Source organism: Myxocyprinus asiaticus, chromosome 2, assembly GCF_019703515.2.
Source record: "Myxocyprinus asiaticus isolate MX2 ecotype Aquarium Trade chromosome 2, UBuf_Myxa_2, whole genome shotgun sequence".
Classification (NCBI taxonomy): Eukaryota; Metazoa; Chordata; class Actinopteri; order Cypriniformes; family Catostomidae; genus Myxocyprinus; species Myxocyprinus asiaticus.
In genome coordinates this window covers 43,305,711-43,330,472 of record NC_059345.1, presented here as the reverse complement: position 1 = coordinate 43,330,472, position 24,762 = coordinate 43,305,711, and the positions used below count along the sequence as shown (strand labels likewise).

Below are 24,762 nucleotides of genomic sequence, written 5' to 3'. Positions count from 1 at the left end.
ATCATGAAGGATTACATCAAGATGTAGATTGGAATGCAGGCGCAGAATTTATATAAATAAAATAGTCTACTTCCCTCTCGCCGTTGCTGCCGTGCCAGTGTTTACCCACGCGTGCCATAGGTTTCAGACCCCTGGTTTATACAGTGCATACAGCTGTGCTCAAAAGTTTGCATACCCTGGCAGAAATTGTGAAATTTTGAAAATATGACTGATCATGCAAAAAAAAAACTGTCTTTTATTTAAGGATAGTGATCATATGAAGCCATTTATCATCACATAGTTGTTTGGCTCCTTTTTAAATCATAATGATAACAGAAACCACCCAAATGGCCCTGATCAAAGGTTTACATACCCTTGAATGTTTGGCCTTGTTACAGACACACAAGGTGACACACACAGGTTTAAATGGCAATTAAAGGTTAATTTTCCACACCTGTGGCTTTTTAAATTGCAATTAGTGCCTGTGTATAAATAGTCAATGAGTTTGTTAGCTCTCAAGTGGATGCACTGAGCAGGCTAGATACTGAGACATGGGGAGCAGAAAAGAACTGTCAAAAGAACTGTGTAACAAGGTAATAGAACTTTATAAAGATGGAAAAGGATATAAAAAGATATCCAAAGCCTTGAAAATGCCAGTCAGTACTGTTCAATCACTTATTAAAAAGTGGAAAATTTGGGGATCTCTTGATACCAAGTCAAGGTCAGGTAGACCAAGAAAGATTTCAGCCACAACTGCCAGAAGAATTGTTTTGGATACAAACAAAAACCCACAGGTAACCTCAGGAGAAATACAGGCTGCTCTGGAAAAAGACGGTGTGGTTGTTTCAAGGAGCACAATATGACGATACTTGAACAAAAATGAGCTGCATGGTCGAGTTGCCAGAAAGAAGCCTTTACTGTGCCTATGCCACAAAAAATATGCCCGACAACACCTTGACACGCCTCACAGCTTCTGGCACACTGTAATTTGGAGTGACGAGACCAAAATAGAGCTTTATGGTCACAACCATAAGCGCTATGTTTGGAGAGGGGTCAACAAGGCCTATAGTGAAAAGATTACCACCCCCACTGTGAAGCATGGTGGTGGCTCACTGATGTTTTGGGGGTGTGTGAGCTCTAAAGGCACAGGGAATCTTGTGAAAATTGATGGCAAGATGAATGCAGCATGTTATCCGAAAATACTGGCAGACAATTTGCATTCTTCTGCACGAAAGCTGTGCATGGGATGCTCTTGGACTTTCTAGCACGACAATGACCCTATGCACAAGGCCAAGATGACCCTCCAGTGGTTACAGCAGAAAAAGGTGAAGGTTCTGGAGTGGCCATCACAGTCTCCTGACCTTAATATCATCGAGCCACTCTGGGGAGATCTCAAACGTGTGGTTCATGCAAAACGACCAAAGACTTTGCATGACCTGGAGGCATTTTGCCAAGACGAATGGGCAGCTATACCACCTGCAAGAATTTGGGGCCTCATAGACAACTATTACAAAAGACTGCACGCTGTCATTGATGCTAAAGGGGGAAATACACAGTGTTAAGAACTAAGGGTATGCAGGCTTTTGAACAGGGGTCATTTCATTTTTTTCATTGTTGCCATGTTTTGTTTTATTAATATATCCAATCTGTTATAACCTACAGTTGAATATGAATCCCATAAGAAATAAAATGTGTTTTGCCTGCTCACTCATGTTTTCTTTAAAAATGGTACATATATTACCAATTCTCCAAGGGTATGCAAACTTTTGAGCACAACTGTATCATTGAAGAGATAGTAGGTTTCTCCCTCACAGCCTAGTTTTCATTCCTGTCAAAAATCAGAGATGGCGCTAGTGTGAATAAGGTCTATTGAGCAGAGAGTTGGTGACACTTAAGATTGTAGTGGGCTAATACGATCAGCTGAATCTGAAGTTAGTCAGTTGAGTTAAATTGGGTATTATCACTTTGTTGAATGTACTGTATACTGTACAGTAGGAGAGGTGTGTCTGTTTTTTATACCTAACTAGCTTCCCCAAGTGCACAACTCTCTGTTTGTTTTGCCCCAATTATTACATGCAAAAACACCAGATATGCATACAGCTGATTATGTACTGTACACACACACATTAAAGAAATATTCCAAGTTTAATACAAATTGAGATTTATCTACAGCACCAATGGCATGCTGTTGATTACCACAGCAAATGCCTTTTAAAATAAGTGTTAAATGATAAATGTTTAATAAACACACATTAGTATGTATAGCCACAAGATGTTAACTTTAGATATTGTGATAGAATAACTTACTAACCATGTCTGCACAAAGTTATATCCAATTATTGAACTCTTGTCATGACCAAGTAATGTTTATATATAGAAAAATCCACCCACAGGAATTACGTCAGTAACACATAACAAGAAGTTCATTCACCTAGAACAGTAGTCCCACTGCTTTATAGATCATTTAACCCACATTTTTGTACAGAAGAATTAAAGCGCTTAAACATTATTGCCCAATTGGCTTCCATTATAAGTGCATTACTGAAACATTTTTTGTTTGTTTTTTACAAACTGAGGGATGAGTCGAAATTATTGTCTGTGATAATCCAAAACATGCCGCAGATGCTGTTGAAAAAAAACTTAACTCATCACTCACACTGTTTAGGTAGCTCAACTGAAGTACATCTTTTGTAGTCAGTTGGCAGCAGGTATCCAGCTTCAGTTGTCTGTTTTGTGAACCATATCTGCATTTCTTTCTGCAAAAAGCAAGTAGAACAAAAACAGCAGGACAATAGAAAAGAAAAACCTTCATGCAGTTTCTATTTTTAGCCACTCACTCAGGTCAAAATTGGTGTAGTTCTGAGGAGTGCTACATTGTAAATACCAGACTAAGAGGAAAAAAGGCAGTAAAATAAAGGCACAGAGAGAGAAACACGGAATAAAGGGTCCTGAACAAAGTAGAGGGCTGGCAGATGGGTTGTTGAGCACTGCAGAAAAGCGCCTCATTCCATAATTCACTGCTGGCTCCCAGATCTACACTCTTCCTCCCTCTCTCCCAGACTCGGTGCTGAATTATGAGGAGGAAAGGTTCTGCTTAATTGCCTTTTTGTGTTTGGGGATTGAAAAGTTCAGCGCCAGAGTTTCTGCCTTTTTTCCAGTCTTACTGCTTCATCAACCCCTGTGTTACTGTACTGTCTCTGCGACATGCATGTGGATAATATTGTAATTGAAGAAGTGCTCAGCGCTCAGACATAGTCCTTAATTGGTCAGAGTTCAGTGGTTTGCTGTGTGCTTGCAAACTTAATTAGCAAGGGTTAAATTCAACATGACACACTGTCTTCACTCATGTTTTAGCATTGTGTTCCTCAAATCTGTTCATGTTAACATGCATCTTTCTCTCTCTCTCTGTCTCTGTCTGCAGTGCACAGCAGCAGGCGTTTCTACTGGAAAATGTGCCCTGTAATAATGTGAGCTGTCGCGAGGCAGGCCGGATGTTCCGCGTGCACTGGGAACAGTCAGATCTGAGTGCCATCCCCCGGGCTGTTTTGGCCACTTTTTTTGACATCTATGAGGACGTAAGTGTTGGCATTTTCCCCTTGCTTCTGACGGTTAATTAAAGCAGACAGTGTGAAGCACTTCCACTACTTCAGTCTCTCTCTCTCTCTCTCTCTCTCTCTCTCTCTCTCCCCCGTCACTCTCCCCTCGTCTTGCTGATGTCTCTATGACCCGCATTACTGAGCTTTTGCCATTATCTGATTTACTCTTGACTGTAATATTGCCCCAGTGGTGTGACACAGGCTCTCTCCTCTTTTGACGTTGAGAGCGAACAAAATTACACAGTCTACATTGCCCACAAACCGTAATCTTTGATGCATACACCCAACCATCTCATAGTGCGGTGAAGACCTGTTTAAAACAAGACTGCTGCAAATACATGCACAACACCTGTTTGCATTAATACCCTTAATCAATAGAATATGTTCACCTGACTTGCACAGATGCACTTTTTAAAAAAATTCTCCACCTTTCTCTAGCTTCTAAATCTATCTACCAAAAGAAAATATTATCTAAAATGTATCTTCTAAAATCCTATCTTATAAAAAAAGATAGTTCAATCTAAAAAGTTCAAATTCTGTCATCATTTACTAATCCTCATATTGTTCCAAACCTGTATGACTTTCTATCTTCTGTGGAACACAAAAGGAGATGTTAGAAAAATGTTAACATTTGTCACCATTCACTTTCATTGTATGGAAAAAAGATGCGATGAATGTAAATGGTGGCAGAATTTTCTGAACTACGCCTTAAAACCACATACCACTTAAATGTAGTTTCCCTCTTGTGTCTGCACGGTGTTGTGCATACTATTTATTGGTTGTTATATTTTTTAATGTCTCCTTGTTCCACTGTATTTATTGTGACGGTGTATAACTTGCCCAGGAAGTTATGTTCATTTCTCCCCTTAGTGATCTGATCTTTTTATGTTAAATCCAACTTGTTGAATCCAAATGTATGCAGAACAAATCCTTCACATTTACTGCTGAATAAAAGTAATACTGATTCTGCAGTGCTGGTTCCGGGCAAAGCTAATTTCTTATTGGTCAGATAATGTTTTCGGCATCCAAACAAGTGAAAAATCAACCTACTTTCCAAAAAAAAAAAAAGAAAACCAATCTCAGTAGGATAGCTTGGCGATATAGCCAAAAATATTCAGGGTTCTCACGTGTCCTGGAAAACCTGGAATTTTGCGATGCAATTTTCCAGTTATGGAAAAGTCATGGAAAATTAGAAAATACCTAAATGTCCTGGAAAAGAATTATTTGTCCTGGAAAATATTTTAATATAATAAAACGGTTTGACTGTGTTGCTAGGTTTTCGTTACATGTACAAAAACATGGTAACGATTGGGACTTGGAATAGGAGTCAAATACACAAATTCATATCGTTTTGTCACCATCGGCAGCTGTGCATTGTGAATCAACGTCAACCGTTAAGGGCGCTTACACCCTCATGATTGATTACAGCGGCAGCCAATCATGTGCTTGGCAGTCGCGGTCCAACCGAGGCAGATCGCTTGATTGGTTATGGCTGCAGCCAATCGTGTGCTTGGCTACAGCAGCACGTGCACAGTGAGAAGCAGCACTCGTGAAACTTCTCATTCATTAACAAACTGAGTGACCTGGAACATGTACTGACCGACTGAATGAGGAGGGCATGTTGCTCGTTTACTTCAGCATCGGCATGTGAGTCTACATTGTTCATCAGGGAGAGAAAAGGGCAGAAGAGCTATTAATGTGTATAAGTGGCTGATGTTTATACATGTTGAGGAGCTTTCACATGACTCTATGAAGTGACATGTCAGTGCAACCTCGGCTCCAACTTCACAGCAAAGTATTTTTCAGGCAAGTTTTTGCCTCACACAAATGATGTCTTTGAGAGTACAAAGCTACAAGAAATATTTTAAAACTGTCCAAATTTATGAAGAGATATTGAATGTCTCATAATTAATTTTAATTAATGATTACCTTATCGTTTCTGAGTATCCAGAGACCCCAGTTATTGAACTACAGTAATTAAATTCACCAAAAAAAAAAAAAAAAAAAATGCTAAGACCTAAACATAAGTGGAGTTCTCTCTATTTTCTGCAAATTTTTTTCTCTTCCAAATACACGTTTTCACCTCCCGCTTTCTTGCATGGCAAGCTAATAAATTTGCCCCTCCGTGACGCTTTCTGCAAAGCTTGCCATGAGTATGTCAAAGCGCCACTTGACGCTGGCTTTGAACGGAGTGTTGACGCCTCAACTCATGTGAAATGCGCTTTTCAATGACGAAAGGACATTATTGAAACTCAAAATTATTATTATTATTAGGCTGTTATTGTTGTCTCTTCTAATAATATTCATGCTCAGCAGTTTAAATACTGTAGGTACAGTTGTGTTCAAAAATTTGCTTACCCTGGCAGAAATTGTGAAATTTTGGCATTGATTTTGAAAATATGACTGATCATGCAAAAAAACTGCCTTTTATTTAAGGATAGTGATCATATGAAGCCATTTATTATCACATAGTTGCTTGGCTCCTTTTTAAATCATAATGATAACAGAAACCACCCAAATGGCCCTGATCAAAAGTTTACATACCCTTGAATGTTTGGCCTTGTTACAGACACACAAGGTAACACCACACAGGTTTAAATGGCAATTAAAGGTTCATTTCCCCACACCTGTGGCTTTTTAAATTGTAATTAGTGTCTGTGTATAAATAGTCAATGAGTTTGTTAGCTCTCACGTGGATGCACTGAGCAGGCTAGATACTGAGCCATGAGGAACAGAAAAGAACTGTCAAAAGAACTGTGTAACAAGGTAATGGAACTTTATAAAGATGGAAAAAGATATAAAAAGATATCCAAAGCCTTGAAAATGCCAGTCAGTACTGTTCAATCACTTATTAAGAAGTGGAAAATTCAGGGATCTCTTGATACCAAGTCAAGGTCAGGTAGACCAAGAAAGATTTCAGCCACAACTGCCAGAAGAATTGTTCAGGATACAAAGAAAAACCCACAGGTAACCTCAGGAGAAACACAGGCTGCTCTGGAAAAAGACGGTTTATATAGTTCCATTACCTTGTTACACAGGTCTTTTGACAGTTCTTTTCTGCTCCTCATGGCTCAGTATCTAGCCTGCTCAGTGCATCCACGTGAGAGCTAACAAACTCATTGACTATTTATACACAGGCACTAATTGCAATTTAAAAAGCCACAGGTGTGGGAAATTAACCTTTAATTGCCATTTAAACCTGTGTGTGTCACCTTGTGTGTCAGTAACAAGGCCAAACATTCAAGGGTATGTAAACTTTTGATCAGGGCCATTTGGGTGAATTCTGTTATCATTATGATTTAAAAAGGAGCCAAACAACTATGTGATGATAAATGGCTTCATATGATCACTATCTTTAAATAAAAGACAGTTTTTTTTTGCATGATCAGTCATATTTTCAAAATCAATGGCAAAATTTCACAATTTCTGCCAGGGTATGCAAATTTCTGAGCGCAACTGTAAATGATACCAAACATCTTCTTTGTTCTTATAATGCTTAAACATTCTACTGAAGTCAGTACATTTGACATGCAAATTTTAATAAAGGAGAAGGTAAAGATGTAATTGATACTCATTAATATTATTATATTATTGATGTCTTTTTGGATGAAAAGTCATGCTTGGCAGTTCACAAACTAAAGGAAAACAATAGATCTTCTTTGTTCTGATAATGCTTGAATACTATAAAGTCCCTTGGCAGATAACCCCGGGAAAACATGTTCGTGAGTCATGGATCAGTGATTGTCTCAACTTTTTCGACACTCATGTGTTTGCATCCCTGTGAGTTATAAACTTTAGTCAATGATGAGAGTAGGACCTCCGATTTAAAAAAAAAAAAAAAAATTTGCACTGGGTTGTTAGAGTGGTGATTTGGCCTTAATACCTCGATGTGAATTAATTTTCAATAATTCAACGATTGTATATTTTGCTATATTGCTTATACCGCACGTAGTATGAGGAAAACACGGAATAGTCATAAAAATGGCGTTAGCAATAAAACGCAGAATGTCATGGAATATGATATATTTGGACGAAAATGTATGTTTTAATGTACAATTAATCAAATTAAAATTGTGATATGTCCTAGTGTGATAATTAAACTAAAAAAGTACCTGATTTAATTGAATAAATAAATAATCTGCATGGGCCATGGAGCAAACTGCTTATCTGGAGGTGAGAAACGACAGTCAAAAACAAACAAACACCAAAATAAAAGCTCGATTTAAATGGATATATGTGTTTTTGCTTAAATATTACCCTTGTTGGGTGCATGAAATGGCCTGGAAATTTCCTTGAAAATTGTGCCTTGAAAAGAGTGGGAACCCTGATATTATCACGATATTCTTTTTCATATCGTTCTATATCGATATTTATCACGATATACATTCACATTTCCAAACTGGCAGAAGAAAAGAAGAAGAAGAAGAAATAAAAATCCTAAACAGTCAAAATATTCTATTCAAAACTGCATTGGGGGCCCAGAGACAGCCAAAGAAGTGGTGTCTGAGGGATCTTCTATAAAAATATTTTATAGAGTTTATCAGTTGAGTGCAGTTGGACATGAATGTTAAAAGATCATTTGTTCGTTTTGAAGCATAATGACAGCATATATTTTTTACATTCAAATTATTTTTATATTTCACTACAGTTGGAGAGCATGTTTGGGGGCATAGAAGCCCTTGTGACTGAAGAATGATACTGTATGGGGGTTCAGGGGTAACCCCTTAGAGAAAATTTAGAAAATGTAAAAGTCTGAATGGACCATTTTTATATTTTCATTAAAGTGAGAAGGCTACAAACTAGTAATTTTATTGTCTTCCCTTGTCATCCATGCCAGAGATGATGACATCTGATTAATTTCACAAAATTAGTACAGAAATCTGTTTATTATGAAAGGCTCATAACATGCTGATTAATAAAGCTAAATTTGGAAGGAAAAACATTATGGTCTAAAGGCGCTCTGTAACCGTTTTAACTTATGTGGCGCCTCATGTTTTCTGACATGCAGAGAAAAAGAGGCAACACGTGCAGAGTGGGACAGGGGCATAAATGAAGCATGTTTGGTGCTAGAGAACAATATTCAAGAATACAGCACAGAAAGTTCAGTTATGGTGTACACAGCACTGTTGTTTTGTCACGCTGCTCACTAGAGCTGCTCAACTTTCGTCATGATGTCTTGTGGTCCAGATGGAATCAGTCCAGACTCGGACCACGGTGACTGCAGTAGCTTAATTGTTAGCAAGGTAGATAATGTTAGCAACTTCATACAGTTTGAGAAAGCCAAACTGCTTGCATTTTTAGCAACACACACCTGATCATCTAGATGTAGAACACAGGCTAAATATAGAAAATTACTTAAAAGCTTATCATCGATATCATGGATTTTATTTATTGCAATAAATATTAAGATCATTTTATCGCCCAGCCCCAGATCTCAGTGCAAATTATATAACTTGTGAATCTTTTTGAGCCAAAGATTTGTACGGCAATCTCAGTTTGGTAGGAGTAGGCCTTTAGTCCTAAATTGTCCCCATCTCATTATTGGAGACTGGATCTTTCTCTTTTTTTCTATCTAATCTATTTTTCTTTTGACATTGGCTAATTCACTGCACCTGTTCTGTTGATCAGTATTAGGAGTTTATTTAGTCCATGGTTTCAGTGCTTCACTTCATATTTCAAGTTCATGTTCCTCCCACTCTCTGTAATCCAACTGGAGCTTCCCTGAGGGCAACTATATCTCCCCTCTCTTGAGCTGTTTGTATCTCACTCGTTGCTCAAGGTTCGTTATAGATTATTGATTTCTAAGTGTTCTTTGATCGGAGTTATTGATCTAGACAGGCTATTTCAACATACTCCTACACACAGACACATACATGAATGTCACTTGCTTTAATTCCTGGTCACTCAGATAAAGAACTCAGATAGTGATAATTTTGTTGTCTCATGCCCAAAAACGGGCATACAAATGCTTAGAACCAATCCTTTGTACCATACTCAATCAGTGCCCCTGTAAGCGTGTGTACTTCACCAACAAAACCTTGCCTTGGCTGATAGCTGCTGGCATTTAAGTTAAAAAATGTAACCATTAAAAACAGTGCATTGAAGTTACTGCTGCTATTTCGTTTTCTTTATCTGTCTCTCGCTTTTTCTCATGTTTGTTTGTTATCAGATAAATCCAGTGTTTCCTACAGGATTTTGTTTTTGCAGCAACACATTAAGTTAATTACCAGTTCATTCATTAATATAATTAAAGCCAATTATTAAACTCTGTTGCAGATATGTATCATTAACTGCACATTGTCATATGAATCTGATGTCATAACAGTCAGTCAGGTATTGGACTGATTTAACTTTCACTAACCTTTTTATTTTGACTAAGATTAAAGCTAAGATTTGTGTTTTTAACATCGCTTTCAAAAATACAACGTTTTTATTCAGACATAATAATGGCAGTTCATTTAGCGAGTGAGTTGTTGAGTTGTCTGACCATTATTCAGACTGTTGACTAGGGATGCACAAATACCACTTTTTCTCACCCAGTCTGATTATGATACCTAAATTCTCATTATCGGCCAATCTGATACCAGTATTATTCTTTTCATAATCAATTTAGAATATATACTGTACACTCTCTGACTACTTTATTAGGAACACCTGTACACCTACTTATTCATGTGATTATCTTATCTGCCCATTTTGTGTAAGCAGTGCAGTGCATAAAATCATGCAGATACAGGTCAGGAGCTTCAGTTAATGTTCACATCAACCATCAAAATGGGGTAAAAATGTGATCTTAGTGATTTCATCCGTGGCATGGTTGTTGGTACAAGATGGGATGGTTTGAGTATTTCTGTAACTGCTGGGATTTTCACACACAACAGTCTCTAGAGTTTACTCAGAATGGTGCCAAAAACAAAAAACATCCAGTGAGTGGCAGTTCTGCCTTGTTGATGAGAGAGGTTAATGGAGAATGGCCAGACTGCTTCGAGCTGACAGAAAGGCTACGGTGACTCAGATCACCACTCTGTACAATTGCAGTGAGCAGAAAAGCATCTTAGAATGCACAACACGTCGAACATATAATTATTATTAATAGTATTATTATTATTTATTAACGGTTAGAATTTATTGTACAATAGTAATATATATTCAGTTGTGCCTTCTTAACTTTAGAACTCTGGCTTTTAATTTGGTGGAACACTCCAGAAAGTCTTTTAAGTGTGCGAATGTAGCCTAGATCACAGTATTTTAATATGCTTCTCATTAAAAATCTATTGAAATGCTCCTCCAGGTGCCGTTCTCAATGCATGTTATAAACTATCAAGCATCGACATATGAGATGTTGTTCATGTTTAGCACTATGAGTGTGTCATCAGAGCAGCGCTCAGTCACTGAAGTGCTCTGCGCATGCATACTACTGGATATATTATTAAAAGCAGCCTTTTCCAATTCACAAAGCTATTGTTCATCCTCAGGAGACTTTATATAAAATGCATGAGTCATATGGGCTACTTTGATGGTATTTTTTATTTATTTTTTTGTTCTTTTATTTCTTTTGCGGAGCTTGACGGTAAAGACCATGACTAACACACTGTATCGGACTCATCTGAACGATACCTGATCTAGTTAAAATCATAAGCTTCCCTAAATTTGACTAGTGTCACCAAACGGAATTGCAAAAAATAATCACTGTTTTCAAACAGATTCTGGAAAACTTCCCTGTCTTTCTTTGGTTGTACAAACAAATACTCCCCAAAACTCACACTATTGATCGAGCCAATGTTGTTGTGTCAGGCTGGATGAGCAGCTCAAACAAACAGAGGAATGTTTTGATAGCACCACAGTATTACAATTTTTGGTGAAATCAATCTACAAATAACCTACTTATAGTAGTCTCTGCATATTAAGCTGGGAAATGAGAAGTTTTAACATTGAAAAAATTAAATCAGCCTTAACTATTTATTGCCAACAAATACATGTGGAGTCGTTCTCTCTCGAATCTTACAGTTCACAAGCTAATAACTTTTAATAACATTTTTGGTTTGTTTTTTGTTATGGCACAGAAGATTCAGCAGCGGTGCAGTGCTGCTTCTAAATAGCACTGTAGAAATGTAGCACGAATGTGAGCAAAGCATGCTGAGACAAGCTTGAGTCACTCTGTTTAGATCTGTTTAGGTTTGTTTGGTTCTTTGCAGTCCCCCTAAGGACAGCAAACATCTCCATGCAATAGTCAGCACTCGAGCTTCTGGCCCTCTATGTACACGTGCACATTTGCGCATGTCTTAATTTGCCATCATCATTCCCTCCGCTTTCATCCATGATTCACTCCTTCCCTCCCTCTGCCCTTCTTTCCATCTGTATCACAACATTCTCCCCATCGTAATCGCAATATAGCCAATTACCTAGAATTCCCTCATGCTTACATAACTAATGGAGCTAAAGGCTCATTAAACAAACAGCACGCGTATGTCTCATTATGTTAGCATAACAGCTAGTCATCATTAGCACAGTATTAGGATGCTATCTGTACAGGAGCCCCATCGCTACAATGTTCTTAAGACTGAGACCGATAGACCACAGAGAGGGGCTGATAAGGAAGCGTAATAGCTCGGCAGAGTCCATTAAGGATAGGAGTATTCATCAGGCGGGGCAGATTGAAAGAGCTTGATGCATTGTGAGTGACTAGCTTCTGATTTCTCATTTGCAGGGTATATTAGATATGATCGTGCTCAGCAAGGTGGAAGGGAATGAAGAGCTCGTCATCCACGCTTTGAAGAACAACTTTGAGGCTGATGCATATTTCGTCAAAGTAATCGGTGAGTATGAGTTCTGTGTAAAGCTCAAAGTATGCTTCGGTCTTCCTTTTGTCGCTATGTCTTGTGCTCCGTCCCTGCATGATGCGTGCGCATGCATCCCAAATTTTGTAACTGCATCTGTGCACATTGTCTGCACATGTGCCTCAATGCTGACTGTACTAAAGAGTTTCACAAAGCAGTTGTAGTGTGCATGCATTGAATGTGTTTATATAAGCTCATGGTCAGTGAAGTATACCTTGAAAGGCTAGAACACTCAACTGTTTGCAAGTTGTAACAGCAAGCAGAAAAAACAAAAACAAAGCATACCCTTGGCCTAAGAGTTAGACAAACACCTTCACTCTCAGGCCTGTTTTATGGCCTTCTTCCTTCTTCTCAACCCTCTTTGTAAGCAGATATATTCCAGTGCACATTTCTGTAGGCTGCATTTGCTTTTAAGTAAATTAGACAACAGCACGTTCTTCAGTAATTGAGGGCCACCGACCTTGTTCAGAATTGCGCCAGATTTGATTTTTGTCAGGAATGAAAATGAGGCTGTGAGGTATAGACTTATAATCTCTTCAAAGAGGTTTACTGTACAGTATAAAGCTGGATAAATGCCTAGATCACGTCTCATTTTTAAAACTTGTATTTTCTTGAGATTTTTTGTCTACTGAAATGTTTTGGAAAGATATTTCTTCAGTGTAACGTCAGCTAAACAATTAACACCAATTTAAACAACTCACTGAAGAGACTGTACAGATTTCTACTCAATTCACAGATGACATAGTGATTTTTGATCACGTGTCACTTAAGGTGTAGTTATGAGTGTATCAGATGACCCTTCCCCCTTTGCAATAGGGGCACCAGTTAAGAATACTATCTTAACAATTTAAGAACACTCCCAAAAGAGCTGTTCGATTATTTAGAATTAATGTAAACTAGAGGGAGTTGGTCATCAGATTTATCTGAAGGATTTGTGAGCGTCTGGACAACTAGTAGAGTCTTTGATCATCAACACAATGAAGACACAGTTGTAATAAAATAAATTAAATTTATTAACAATAGATATGCAAGATAAATACCGCAACGATTAATAATGCTAATAATGAATATGCACTGCTAAAGGATAATAAACTAATAACCAAAAAGGAAAGTACTGAATTAAACAATAAAACAAATAAATGATTTGAACACAGAGTGAATAAATGCAGTGCTGTTGAACTGAATGTAGCAATGGGAGAGAATCGTATGGGAATGCTCCTTATGGGAAACCACCTAATGGCTCTGGCAAAATGGTATACTTATTATTTGTAACAAGCTGGCCCCAGGTTACTGTTATCTAAGCAAGTTAGAAAAACATATGCTGCAGGTATAAACTAATGCCAAGGTCTCTAGAAAGAGGTTTGGTAAGTTTATATTTACGTTCCACACAGTCGGGTGATCAGTCCGGCAATAGAGACATCTTCCACTGGTGATGCGGGTAGCGTGCAGTGGGAAGGGCGCAGAGCTGCAATCCAGTAGTCGTTGCCACACTGGGCTGGAGGATGCTGAACTTCGGTTGTGCCAAGAGTGTCCTTAAAGAGTGGACTGGGCAGCTGGGTCAGTTGAATCTTCACAGGGTCCTTTGCAGGCTGGCTGTGTCACTGAGGAGCTGTGTGGGACAGGCAATGTCTGCTGATGTAGAGGTCCTTTGTGGACTGGGCTGCGCTGCTGGAGGGGCCGTAAGGGTCAGATAAGGTCCCTCAATGCTGGGGCCCTTTTTCAGCTAGAGTGCAGCAATATAGCAATAAAGCTCGCAAAAGCTTAATCTCAACTATCTTGTAGCCTCTTTCCTCGTCAGGTCAGAAATTCAGGACATGGTGTGTCTGATAATGTCTCCTTCCTCGTCAAGTTGGAAATGCAGGACAAGGGTGTGTCTACCCGGGGGGACATATTTATCCCTTTCTGATGAGGAGGAGACTGAAATCTGGCACCTTTCCGATCCTGGAGTGTGATTGGCCACTGGTGTCTGAAATAGCCATGGTGTTGCCCACCCCAGTGTAGAACTCATTTGCATAGCATAAAGTACAGTGTTAAAACAGTGTCTTTAGCATTTTAACCTATGTGTTTATGTGTTGCAGTTTATGTTAATTTAAGACCTCCAAACCTATAGATCTATAGAATAGATTTCTGTGGCCCTCCATTGCTGCTGTATCCGTGAGGTCCTGAAGGAATTTATGGCAGTTAGGAATGAGTTTGGAGGGTGCAGAAGGTCCCCCCCTTCCTGCCCTGTAAGAGTTGTCTGGCAGTTGTCTTAGCATCTTATCTGATGTTGCTGAACATTTGTTAATGTTCATTCACCAAGGATCTAATCAGTGAAGTACATCTTCTTCCACACCGGCAGTTAGAGAGGGGCCCTGCCATAAACTGGTCCCTGAAATGCCATCTTCACTGATGTTCACCACAAGACTCTAAGTCTTTCCCTCACAGCTTCATTCATTCCCATCAAAAATCAAATATGGCTCTGAATAGGTTTTTCACGATACCGAAATTTCTTTACCAATACCAGTAAAATGTCACGATTCTTGATACTTATTTCGATACCACAACAAAAATGGATAATATGCTATTGAACAAATTGTTTTTAGGCTTATTTAAAATGTTAAATATCACTGTAAATAATAAATTAAAACATCTTTAAGTTTCCTTCATGTTTTTAAACATTGAACAAAGTAAAAATTGCTTCAAATTTTTTTCAAGTAGGGCCCTAGGAAATTTATTTATTTATTTATTTATTTTCCCCCAAATCTTGTTTTTCATTTAATTATTACTGAATTCCATGTTTTGAAGTTTAATTCAACTGAATCAAATTAATTCATAAAACTTAAAAAAAAAAAAAAAAAAAAGGTAAAAAAAAGAAAGAAAAAATACAATTATGAAATTAATTTATTTTATCAAATAAAGTGCTTCTGTTAAGATCCTCACGACATAATCTAAAATATAATATTGGTCTTATTTTTGTCAAATAAAGTGCTGCACAGTAGCGCATCACAGTGTTAATGAAAACATTGATAAAAACTTTTATTCATACAACAGCACTCTTGCTTGTGAGATTGCTTAAACGTTATTATTCAAGTTATTATTATTGTGAATATAAATTTTTGTGAATATTACATTTAACTATATAGTCCTTGCATATTTCTGTCACAAGTTTGTGTGTGTTTTTGAGATTCACACTTCCGGATAAGCAGTTGTTTAAATGGCCCAATATGATTATTAAAGCCCAAAATGCTGCAATTTAATTATATAAACATAGTCTGCTGGCACTACATGCTTTACAATGAATAAGCGCTCTGTTCTGTCATCACAGCAGCACATGCAGACTGTATATTTATTTTATTATTAGTCACATAAGGCTTTACCACTATTTTAATTATATTAATTGTGCATTCAGTTTTTCCCAAATATGTGAAATTTGTTTAATGGAAGACGTGTTCTTGCATTCCAAAAACAGCTAAATGGAGCAAAATGCAAGGGTCTTGAGTGCTTGAATGCAGGGGTAAAAGTTGGACTATTTTGAATTTGACATAGTGTCTTTTAAAGCAACACTCATGGCGGGACAAGGTTAAATAGGACAAGATGTGATGCATCACCTAAGGACATCCATCTGAAAATTTATGGCTGTAGTAGCAGTGCTTTGAAGGAGATACATTTAAAAGATGCAAATTTTCCACAGTTTGCATTTGCTTTAAAGTGAATCAGACAACAGCACATTCATCGATGTAGAGTTCAGTAGCTGAATGACTTAGCTTTCCTGCTCTGGTGTGGACTTCCCTGCTAAGTTCTTTTTGTTGTGCTGTGTATTGTAACTGCATCGGCACAGTCTGGACACCATATACAGTAGTTGTGGTAGAGCTGTCGGGTGCTGACATTTGGAGAGCTGACATTTCCAGAGCCAAATGTCTCCACTAGAAAGCAGCCATGATGCCATTTAATCCTGCCTGCTGCGTTTTAAATAAAGGAGAGAGATTCTCTCTCTCCCTTTCTCTGTTCGCCTCCTCTAGCTCAAGAAAAACGCATAGATTAGCTTCCTCGATGTAACTGCGTGTTAGGATCATTCTATCAGTGTCAGATTAAAAAAAGAATGAAACTGACCCAGAGCCTCTAAATCTCCCCTCTTCTCGCTTATTAGTGCATTCTCTTTCTCTCTTCCCTGTATAGCTGGTGTTTAATGAGAGTGCTGTGAGCTACAGTGACTATCTCTGAGGGGAGAGGCACTCTGGGTAGTTTACCGCAGCTACAAACTGTTCCCAAGCTGCTTGTGCCCCTTTCAAATCAAATACCAAACGGCCACCTGAGTGTGTTTGTGAGTGAGAGATGGAATTGATAGTTTATATACAATAAAAATGATATGTTTATACAAATAGACCTTCCTCTATAAAAAGCTTATTTTATGAGTCTGTAGTTTATACCGTTTCTTTGTGAAAATGCTGGCCCAAGAATTCCTAATCCTCTACAAGCAGTTTGTAACTATTCTAGTTTATTCCACACAGACATGGTTTGCCCTTTATGACAGTCTGTTGCTCTAAAATGGCTATATCATATTATAAATATTACATTGTTATTGTGCATTTTGGCTGGTATAATATGGTCCTGTTGGTTAGAGTTTGGATAGTACCTGTACACAGAATCTGTACGCAGTGACTTTCAGTCTGGGGTAATAACAGCACTCAACGTTAGCCGCTTTTCCACCATCAGGCAGAATGGTTCTGAGCGCAGTGAGTAACGGCTCCATTAGCATTTCCACTTGAGCTTGGTTTGGTGCTGTATGATTATAAATGGCTCCCAGCCCGGATTTCTCAGCACAGTTAGCTAACTGTACTCAACCGTGCTAGTGGAACGCCTTTAGTACGTGCTGACTTAAGATTAGTCACTTGCCCATTTAGTCCATTCTGATCCAGATTTCACAGCTCCACAATGGAAAAAGAAACCATAACTGTGCCAATGGGCCTGGATCAGTACGGAACGGCACAGTTCCAAAAAGAGAACTGTTCGGCCCGATGCTGAAAAAAGTGGCTATTTTTTGGAGAGAATTAGAGGTCGTACCCACTATGGATGTACAAAACAACAGTTTTTATAATCGACTAGTCAGTCGGTTCTTTGAATGACTAGTCTGTGTTAACCCTTTAAGCTCGGATGGGCCTACCGACAGGCCCACAAGTAAAAAAATAATTATCAACAAATTAATAACTACAGTCTTGACCAACATAAAATAGGTATCATTTTAAAGCTTAGAGGCTGTACTTTACATTGCATGTAGGCATTATGACCAAAACTGAACAAGTGCTTTGAAATTTGAAAACAAATCAGATGTGTTACGTTTTGATAATTTATAAATAATTTTGCACTGCACATATTATTGTAATCAGTAAAAGCATCAAATAGTCATGTCGTTGGAAAGCTCTTAAAGAGTAGAATACAACCAGCCTATTTTTTTTACTCACAGAAAATACAGCGAGTAATAGCTAAGTATATGTCTTTGACATGTTACATGTAAACAGGTGTTGCTTATTTGCCGCGTTTTCGCTTATAACTTCACGAAAAATAAACAGAACATGAAATATTTTTCATATCTTTAAAATGAGCCCACACACAACATAATCAGATGCACAGATCATTAGATAATCCACACAAAGCATAATGTGCACAGCGCATAATGTGCTATCTGGCCAAAAACACATTCGCTTTCCTGGATCATATTACTTTATTGGAAATGATGTAGTGCATTGTCCAGCATCATGGAATGCTAAATCAATCGTATTAGGATTCAGATCGCTGCAACCAGAGTTGGAAGTCATCCAAATATGGGCAGAGAGGATCGTTCACTCTGATTATATATGGTCACCTGGAGATGGCACCAAGTACTTGACACAGATGAGACAGAATGGAACTGAATGAGATCTCTTCACTCATGCCTGCATGCTTTGGAGAGAGTATACCTTTATGCATTGTTGTATTTGCGTGTATAATTAGCTCTCATGTAAAACTATTATTTTTTATTTATTTGGAGATGTTTTTGGACACTAGGATAACTTATCTACATTGTAATGCTATAATTTTTGATTGCTTTGTCGTATCAACACAAAGACATGATTGGGAACAAAACAAAATTAGTTTTTCAGAGCTACCTTATTCACACCCTGAAATATATATAATGTAAAATCAGGTTCAAATCACAAGTGTTTTTGTGATTTTTCAGCAGTTTCTTAGGCTGAGAATCTCAGAATTTATCATAATCTATATCACAGAAAATTTTGAAATGTTTTTTTTTTTTTTTTTGTCAAGTTGTAAGCCATTAATTTTGGGTATGCCACTGAAACAGAAAATCTTTAAAAACACCTTCAGAGCTTAAAGGATAATAATGTATAATTAGGATCTGTTATGGTCACGTGACTCTGATTAGAAGCATTTCAGAGGGAAATACGGATGAGAGCTTGGGAGTCTCAAGGTGATCCTCGCTGCACATACAAAAGCACAGAACTGCAAGATAATATTGCATGTACACATCTAGTTCACGGCATCGAGCACTTCAACCTTTTTTACTGAAACTATTTATTTAAGCAGTGTCAGACAGAATCAGCAAAAGACTTCAGTCTCCCCAAAGCACCTCAAAAATACAGGAACATTACTCAAAGCAGAGAATTTTATGTCCGACAGTGATCGTCTTGCAATGTGCTGTTGATCCAACGCTTTGCTGGCTTTAACAATACCTGTGCATAAATGGACTAAACTTAAATAATTAACGAGGTTTTACCGTGCTGACTGTTATTCACTGTTAAGCACAGCAAGCTATCATCACGCAAATACGCACTCCAAGAAGTTATGTCTCCCATTGAAAGCACTACCACTAAAAATATTAATGTTAGTAGTCAACCCCACTAATCGACTAGTCAGTTGTTGGACGACTAGTCGATTCGTCAACCACCATAGCACATCCCTAGTACCAACAGGACATTGTCTTGGGTTCAGCAACTGCTGATTTTAAGTGCAGCTGATGGAAAAGAACAGAATGCATCAAACACATTAACACAGCATCTTAAAAAGTGTTGCATATGGTGCAAGACACGATGCAACATTCAGAGTCAAAGACTAAATAGACCAAAAAAAAAAAAAAAGCACAAGTAGAGTACTCAAATATTTGAGCAAAATGGCAAACATGCTCACCCCTTCTAAATATGTTAGTTGTTTGTATCCCTGGCACCTTTGCCTCTGAGACAGATGGTAAAATGCATTAAGAGATGACGCTGTATTTAGAAGCACCAGGTTACAGTTTGGACTGCACATGAATCAAAACAGAAACCCAGATCTTTGCCATTATGTGCCATAAATTCCAGAGAAGCTGTGTTCTTCAAACAGTCGAATGACTGCAAACAGCCCATCACCCATCAAATTGAAAGATGTGCCAGTGACTGCCATTTGTCAGCCCAAAATATAGAAGTTTTCCTTTATGAGAGAGCGACCAAACTGTAAAAGTCATTTTTGAATACAAGACTGATTTGTGGGTTTGTACACCATATACTAATGCAGTTGTATTCCCTTCTCTCAGCATTCAACAGTTTTCATATTGCTGGAGATGCCCTCAGTTATTTCTTATATCATCCTCAGAGCTCCATATTGACGCTGCCAAGTCCGCAAGGCCATGTGTGTTTTCACATAAATCTGAAGCCTAACATAAGAAGTATAGCCTTCACACAGGCATGTAATATTTGAAGCCGTAATGTTTTAGCCTGTTCTACATTTACATCTGTAGAACAGGCTATCTTGTGCCATGTGTATTGCACTCCCGCATGCCCCTTTTTCATCAATCACATAAATGCTCCCACACAAACACACTTAAATCTCCACAGCCCTCCATCTGAGCTACAACTACATGCTAGACACAAAAAGAAGTTCGAATGAACATTTATGGATCGCAAGAGAGCAAAAAAGGAGGGGAGATGCCAGGTGGTGTAATTTCTGTGATTTGCATGTTCTAAACACACACAGACTGTGATTCAAGTGTGTGTTTGTGGTGTGTTGGCTTTAAGCAGAGAGGGAGAACTATGGAAGCTGATTGCATTCCCGTTCATTTATTAGAATGCGACAAGTCGCAATGAGGAACATCTGCGTGCTTTGATCGGTCCGCTACACGTCCATTTTTCAGCTCTGCAGTCTGTCGCTCCGGAAACCAAGCCCCCACCCCACATGTTAAAACTCAACATGGAAACTCATAGATGGAGGCTATTTACTGATGTCTCTTTCTGTCCCTCTCTCTCATTGAATGCGATGTTAATGAATTTTAGTGGTTTGAATTCGGTATTGCCACTCACTCCAGTTGCTTTGCGATGTTGCTTTATTATTGGTTAAAAGGTAAGCTCAATCCATAACATATTTGGCATAATGTTGATTACCACAAAAAAATAAAATAAATAAATAATAAAAAAAAAAATTCGACTTGTCCCTTCTTTTCTTTACAAGAAAACTTTAGTTTACAGTGAGGCACTTACAATGGAAGTAAATGGGGCCAAGTTTTGGAGGGTTTAAAGGCAGAAATGTGACGCTTATAATTTTATAAAAGCACTTGCATTAATTCTTCTGTTGAAACTCATGTATTATTTGAGCTGTAAAGTTGTTTAAATAGTTGTTTTTACCATAATTTTAGGGTGTTAGGGTTTGTTGACATCACATCATCATGGCAACAAAGTTGTAAAATTGGATAAAACTTTACACAGAAAAGGTTAGTAAGAGATTTTATCACACTGAAATCATGTCATATTGTTTGTCTTGTGGCTATACTTTTGAAATAGTGAGTATTTAAACATTTACAGATTGGTCCCGTTCACTGGAATTGTATGTGCCTCACTGGAACCTCACCCAGATATTTGCTTTGTTTTGTTTTTTTAATAAAGGAAGGGTAAGTCAAAATAAATGTTTGTGGTAAACAATATTATGCCACAAATGCTGTCGATTGAGCTTAACTTTTATTGAACATGCAATATTCCTTTAAGGCATACTTAAGATGTGCAAATGTCATTGCATTAGATAACAAAATATAAAAGCAAGTGACATCTGCAAACAGATGTTGCTAGAGCTTTTATCAGCACTTCATTTTTCTGAGCCATTTTTGCAATTAATTTTCATCAGCTGATGTCAAGGTGATTTTTTTTTTTTATTTTTTATTTTTTATTTTTTGTGGATGTATGAAGTTGAAGGATGGATGATGTTGATTTCCCCCAAAAGTGTAAACACTGTGGCACTATCAAAACAGTAGGGTACAATGGGGCTTAAGGCACCTCTTAAAGAAAATGAGATTTTTTTTTTTTTCCTTCTGGTTGCAAAGTGCATCAGGATTGAAAAATGTAATTTATTTTATTCAAAATTGATAGAACAACATAATTTGTGTTAAAAGACATAATAATGGAAGGATGTTTTTTATTTAAATTAATTTGGGGAAAAAAAGGTGACCAGGGGACCTTTTACCACACACTTGGAGGGTTATAGTGATGTAGTGTAGATATAGGGGCAATAGTTATAGGGTTACATTTGTGTACTTATGCAACAAGAGCAAGATGCTTTTTGAGTTCAAAATGAAGATAATGCTTATTCAAAATAACCACCTCCGAAAAGGGTTAACCATTTTCTTCTAAAGTTGTCATGAAGTTCTGTTTTTTATAATTTTATTATCTTCCCTGAGATCCAATGATAATGTTATGTAAGTTTTTTTTTTTTTTTTTTTACCAAAACAGTCACAATTTAGTAATATATGATCATTTTCCACCCTGTTTTTGGCCTTTTGTCTGAAACGCTCGGTTTTGGCCTAAGCGCCTCCTTAAAACTTCAACGTAAACGGCCACTGTTATGATTGGCTAACATCATGCAGCCCCTCAAATTCAGCAAGCTCAATCGGAAGAGAGTGAACCTCAACATTATAAAACAAAATTGTAGGGTTTACACATAACGCACATCCAACACATGGTTGTTCATCTCAAAGCACAACTGTTATCACTCAGCACCATAAACTATGAAAGTCATGACTTGAGATATTCATGAGTGAAACAATTTTCTTACATTTTTGAAGTGTTTTTAACTGCCCCATCTTTCAATAACAGTTCCTTTGCAAAGCTTGAATCGTACTATGACTGTTTCACAAGCCATCCACACTGACATAAGCCGAAAAAATCGAACACACATAGTCCAGAGTAGTGAAACTAGACACACACACAAACAGTATCATTCTGCACTGAGGCGTACATCGCTGGAAACACATTAAAAGGGTTAAAGACATCCATCTTAGTACGTTTACATACACCAACTATTAAATATAGCACAGATGTGCGAAAGAATGCGTCCATGTTTGTGCTCAAAACAACAAGAGGCAGCAGCTGAATTAAAGGGAATTGCTTCTCTCTTTCAGAGTTGTACCTTGACACCGCGTCTTTTAAAAGTGGCGAGATACATGGCAGTGGTCAAAGAGTCTGTGTAGTTCATGTTTATATACAAAATAATTCAAAATAGTCCAAATGGGTCCCCTTAGGTGTTATGTTGGGAATAGTTAGCAACACAAGGCCTCTGCTCTCTTGACTTGAACTGCGCGTCAGTGGGCGGGGCCAAGGGTGCGATGACGCATGTTGTGAGATGTGTAAATACAAATTAACAATATTTTGTGCTGTCACGAACAAACAGATTTCAAAATGAGACGTTTCAGCTGGGTGGCAACTATAAATGGTATTTTTAGACTGGGGAGGAAGTTTTGATTTCTGAAATTCACAGTATGTTTTTTTATAGTACAGATACCTCTTATATGTCTAAATATCAAGGTACATTTGATTCTCCATTTCATGACCCCTTTAATTTCAATCACATTTGGCATTTCATAACATCTCAAGTATTCTATAAACAAAATGAATCTCCATTGTGATTGGATCAGTCAATGTGAGCCCACTTTAAACATTCTTTATGACAAATCTATTCCCCTCTATTCTCCAACAACGTATTTTATGGAGGCCTTAGCCCCTGCAACAATGGGGATTTTTACCCCAAATATTATCCTTTCACTTATTGGACAGTTATTTAAAAAAAAAAACGTATGATTTAATTACACTGAACAACACTGAAAATGATAAAATAAGTATTTTTGTCTCAAAATAAATGTGATAGTTTCGGGAAAATTTTGCAGTGCATAGTGACAAACAGATGTTTAGGAAGTGCGGTAGTTTTTGTTGTTTAAAATAAATAAAATCAAAATTGCATTTTACCCTGGGGGGCCTTTAGCCCTGTTGTAACCTACTTTGTTTGTTTGAGCATTCCGACCAGCCCGACACATCAACATTGGCTCAACCAATGCGGTGAGTTTGGGGTGGGATTATCAGTTTGTCCATTCAATGGAAGATGGGTGGAAGTGTTCTGGAATAATGATTGAAAACAGTCATTAACTTCCATCTCCGTTTGGTGTCACTAGAGGTACATAAATTGCACACTTCACCTTTAAGCGTGTGATTTCCCATTTGTGAGGCTGTTTTGTTATGAAAGCAGAATGATCTGGTGATGAGGAACTGAAAATGATGCTGGTTACGGTAATCAGTATCTGACCTCAGCAGAGACTAAGAGCCAATCATGCAGCAGTCCAGAGAGAATCACCACAGCTCTGTACTGCCAGGTTACTATAAACTAGCAAGATAACGGATGTAATCACACAACACCAGGCTTTGATCTCACAACTTGGAAACCATATGATCACCAATTTAATGGACTAGATTAAGAGTGACAAGCATTTTTCCAGTATTATGAAGTGCCGTGCCATCCACTCCTGATAGTGTAATGATGCATGTGTCTGTGTTGGGCGGCTGTTATAAATGACATGAGACACAGTCACTTAGAGCGTCAGTGGCATCTAGTTTAGTGGTGCAGAACAGAACAGCAGATCACGTTCAATTTCACAGCCATCACAGCAGAGCTATTCCAGTGTTGATACAAACTTACGGCAGATTCACTCAGCACAATCCTACACTATCCTGGGAAAGACACGCACACCTCTCATCTGACAACTGCAAACAACCCGTAACACAATTTGGATCTGTTCCTTTTGTCACAATGTTATCATGATGTATGAACCATCACAATTTTTTCTGAATAGTTTTTTTCAACTGTCCACTATTCCACTGCGTTTGCGCTCTGTTACTCCATGCAGTTTGTTATAGATGTATGATGACTGCACTGTCACTGTGTGATTCTTTTAATTCTTCATACTGAAGAGGTTTGCAGGATCTCCAAATGTAGCCCGCAGCGACAAAGAGAGATGAGCATTGAGTCTTATCTCCATATGAAGGCTTAGACTAAGCCCTGGCAATAAACAAGTGCATTATTCATGCACTGAG

At 37.9% G+C, this 24,762-nt stretch overlaps 1 protein-coding gene across 1 annotated transcript in view; it reads left to right on the top strand.

Annotated features, from left to right (window-relative positions):
* The window catches only part of itfg1 (integrin alpha FG-GAP repeat containing 1), a 202,146-nt gene that overhangs the window by 119,856 nt on the left and 57,528 nt on the right, over positions 1-24,762 (top strand). The window contains exons 11-12 of the mRNA XM_051716640.1: positions 3,401-3,554; positions 12,283-12,391. Coding sequence (XP_051572600.1) covers positions 3,401-3,554; positions 12,283-12,391 — 263 coding nt within the window. The remainder of the gene's footprint in view (positions 1-3,400; positions 3,555-12,282; positions 12,392-24,762) is intronic.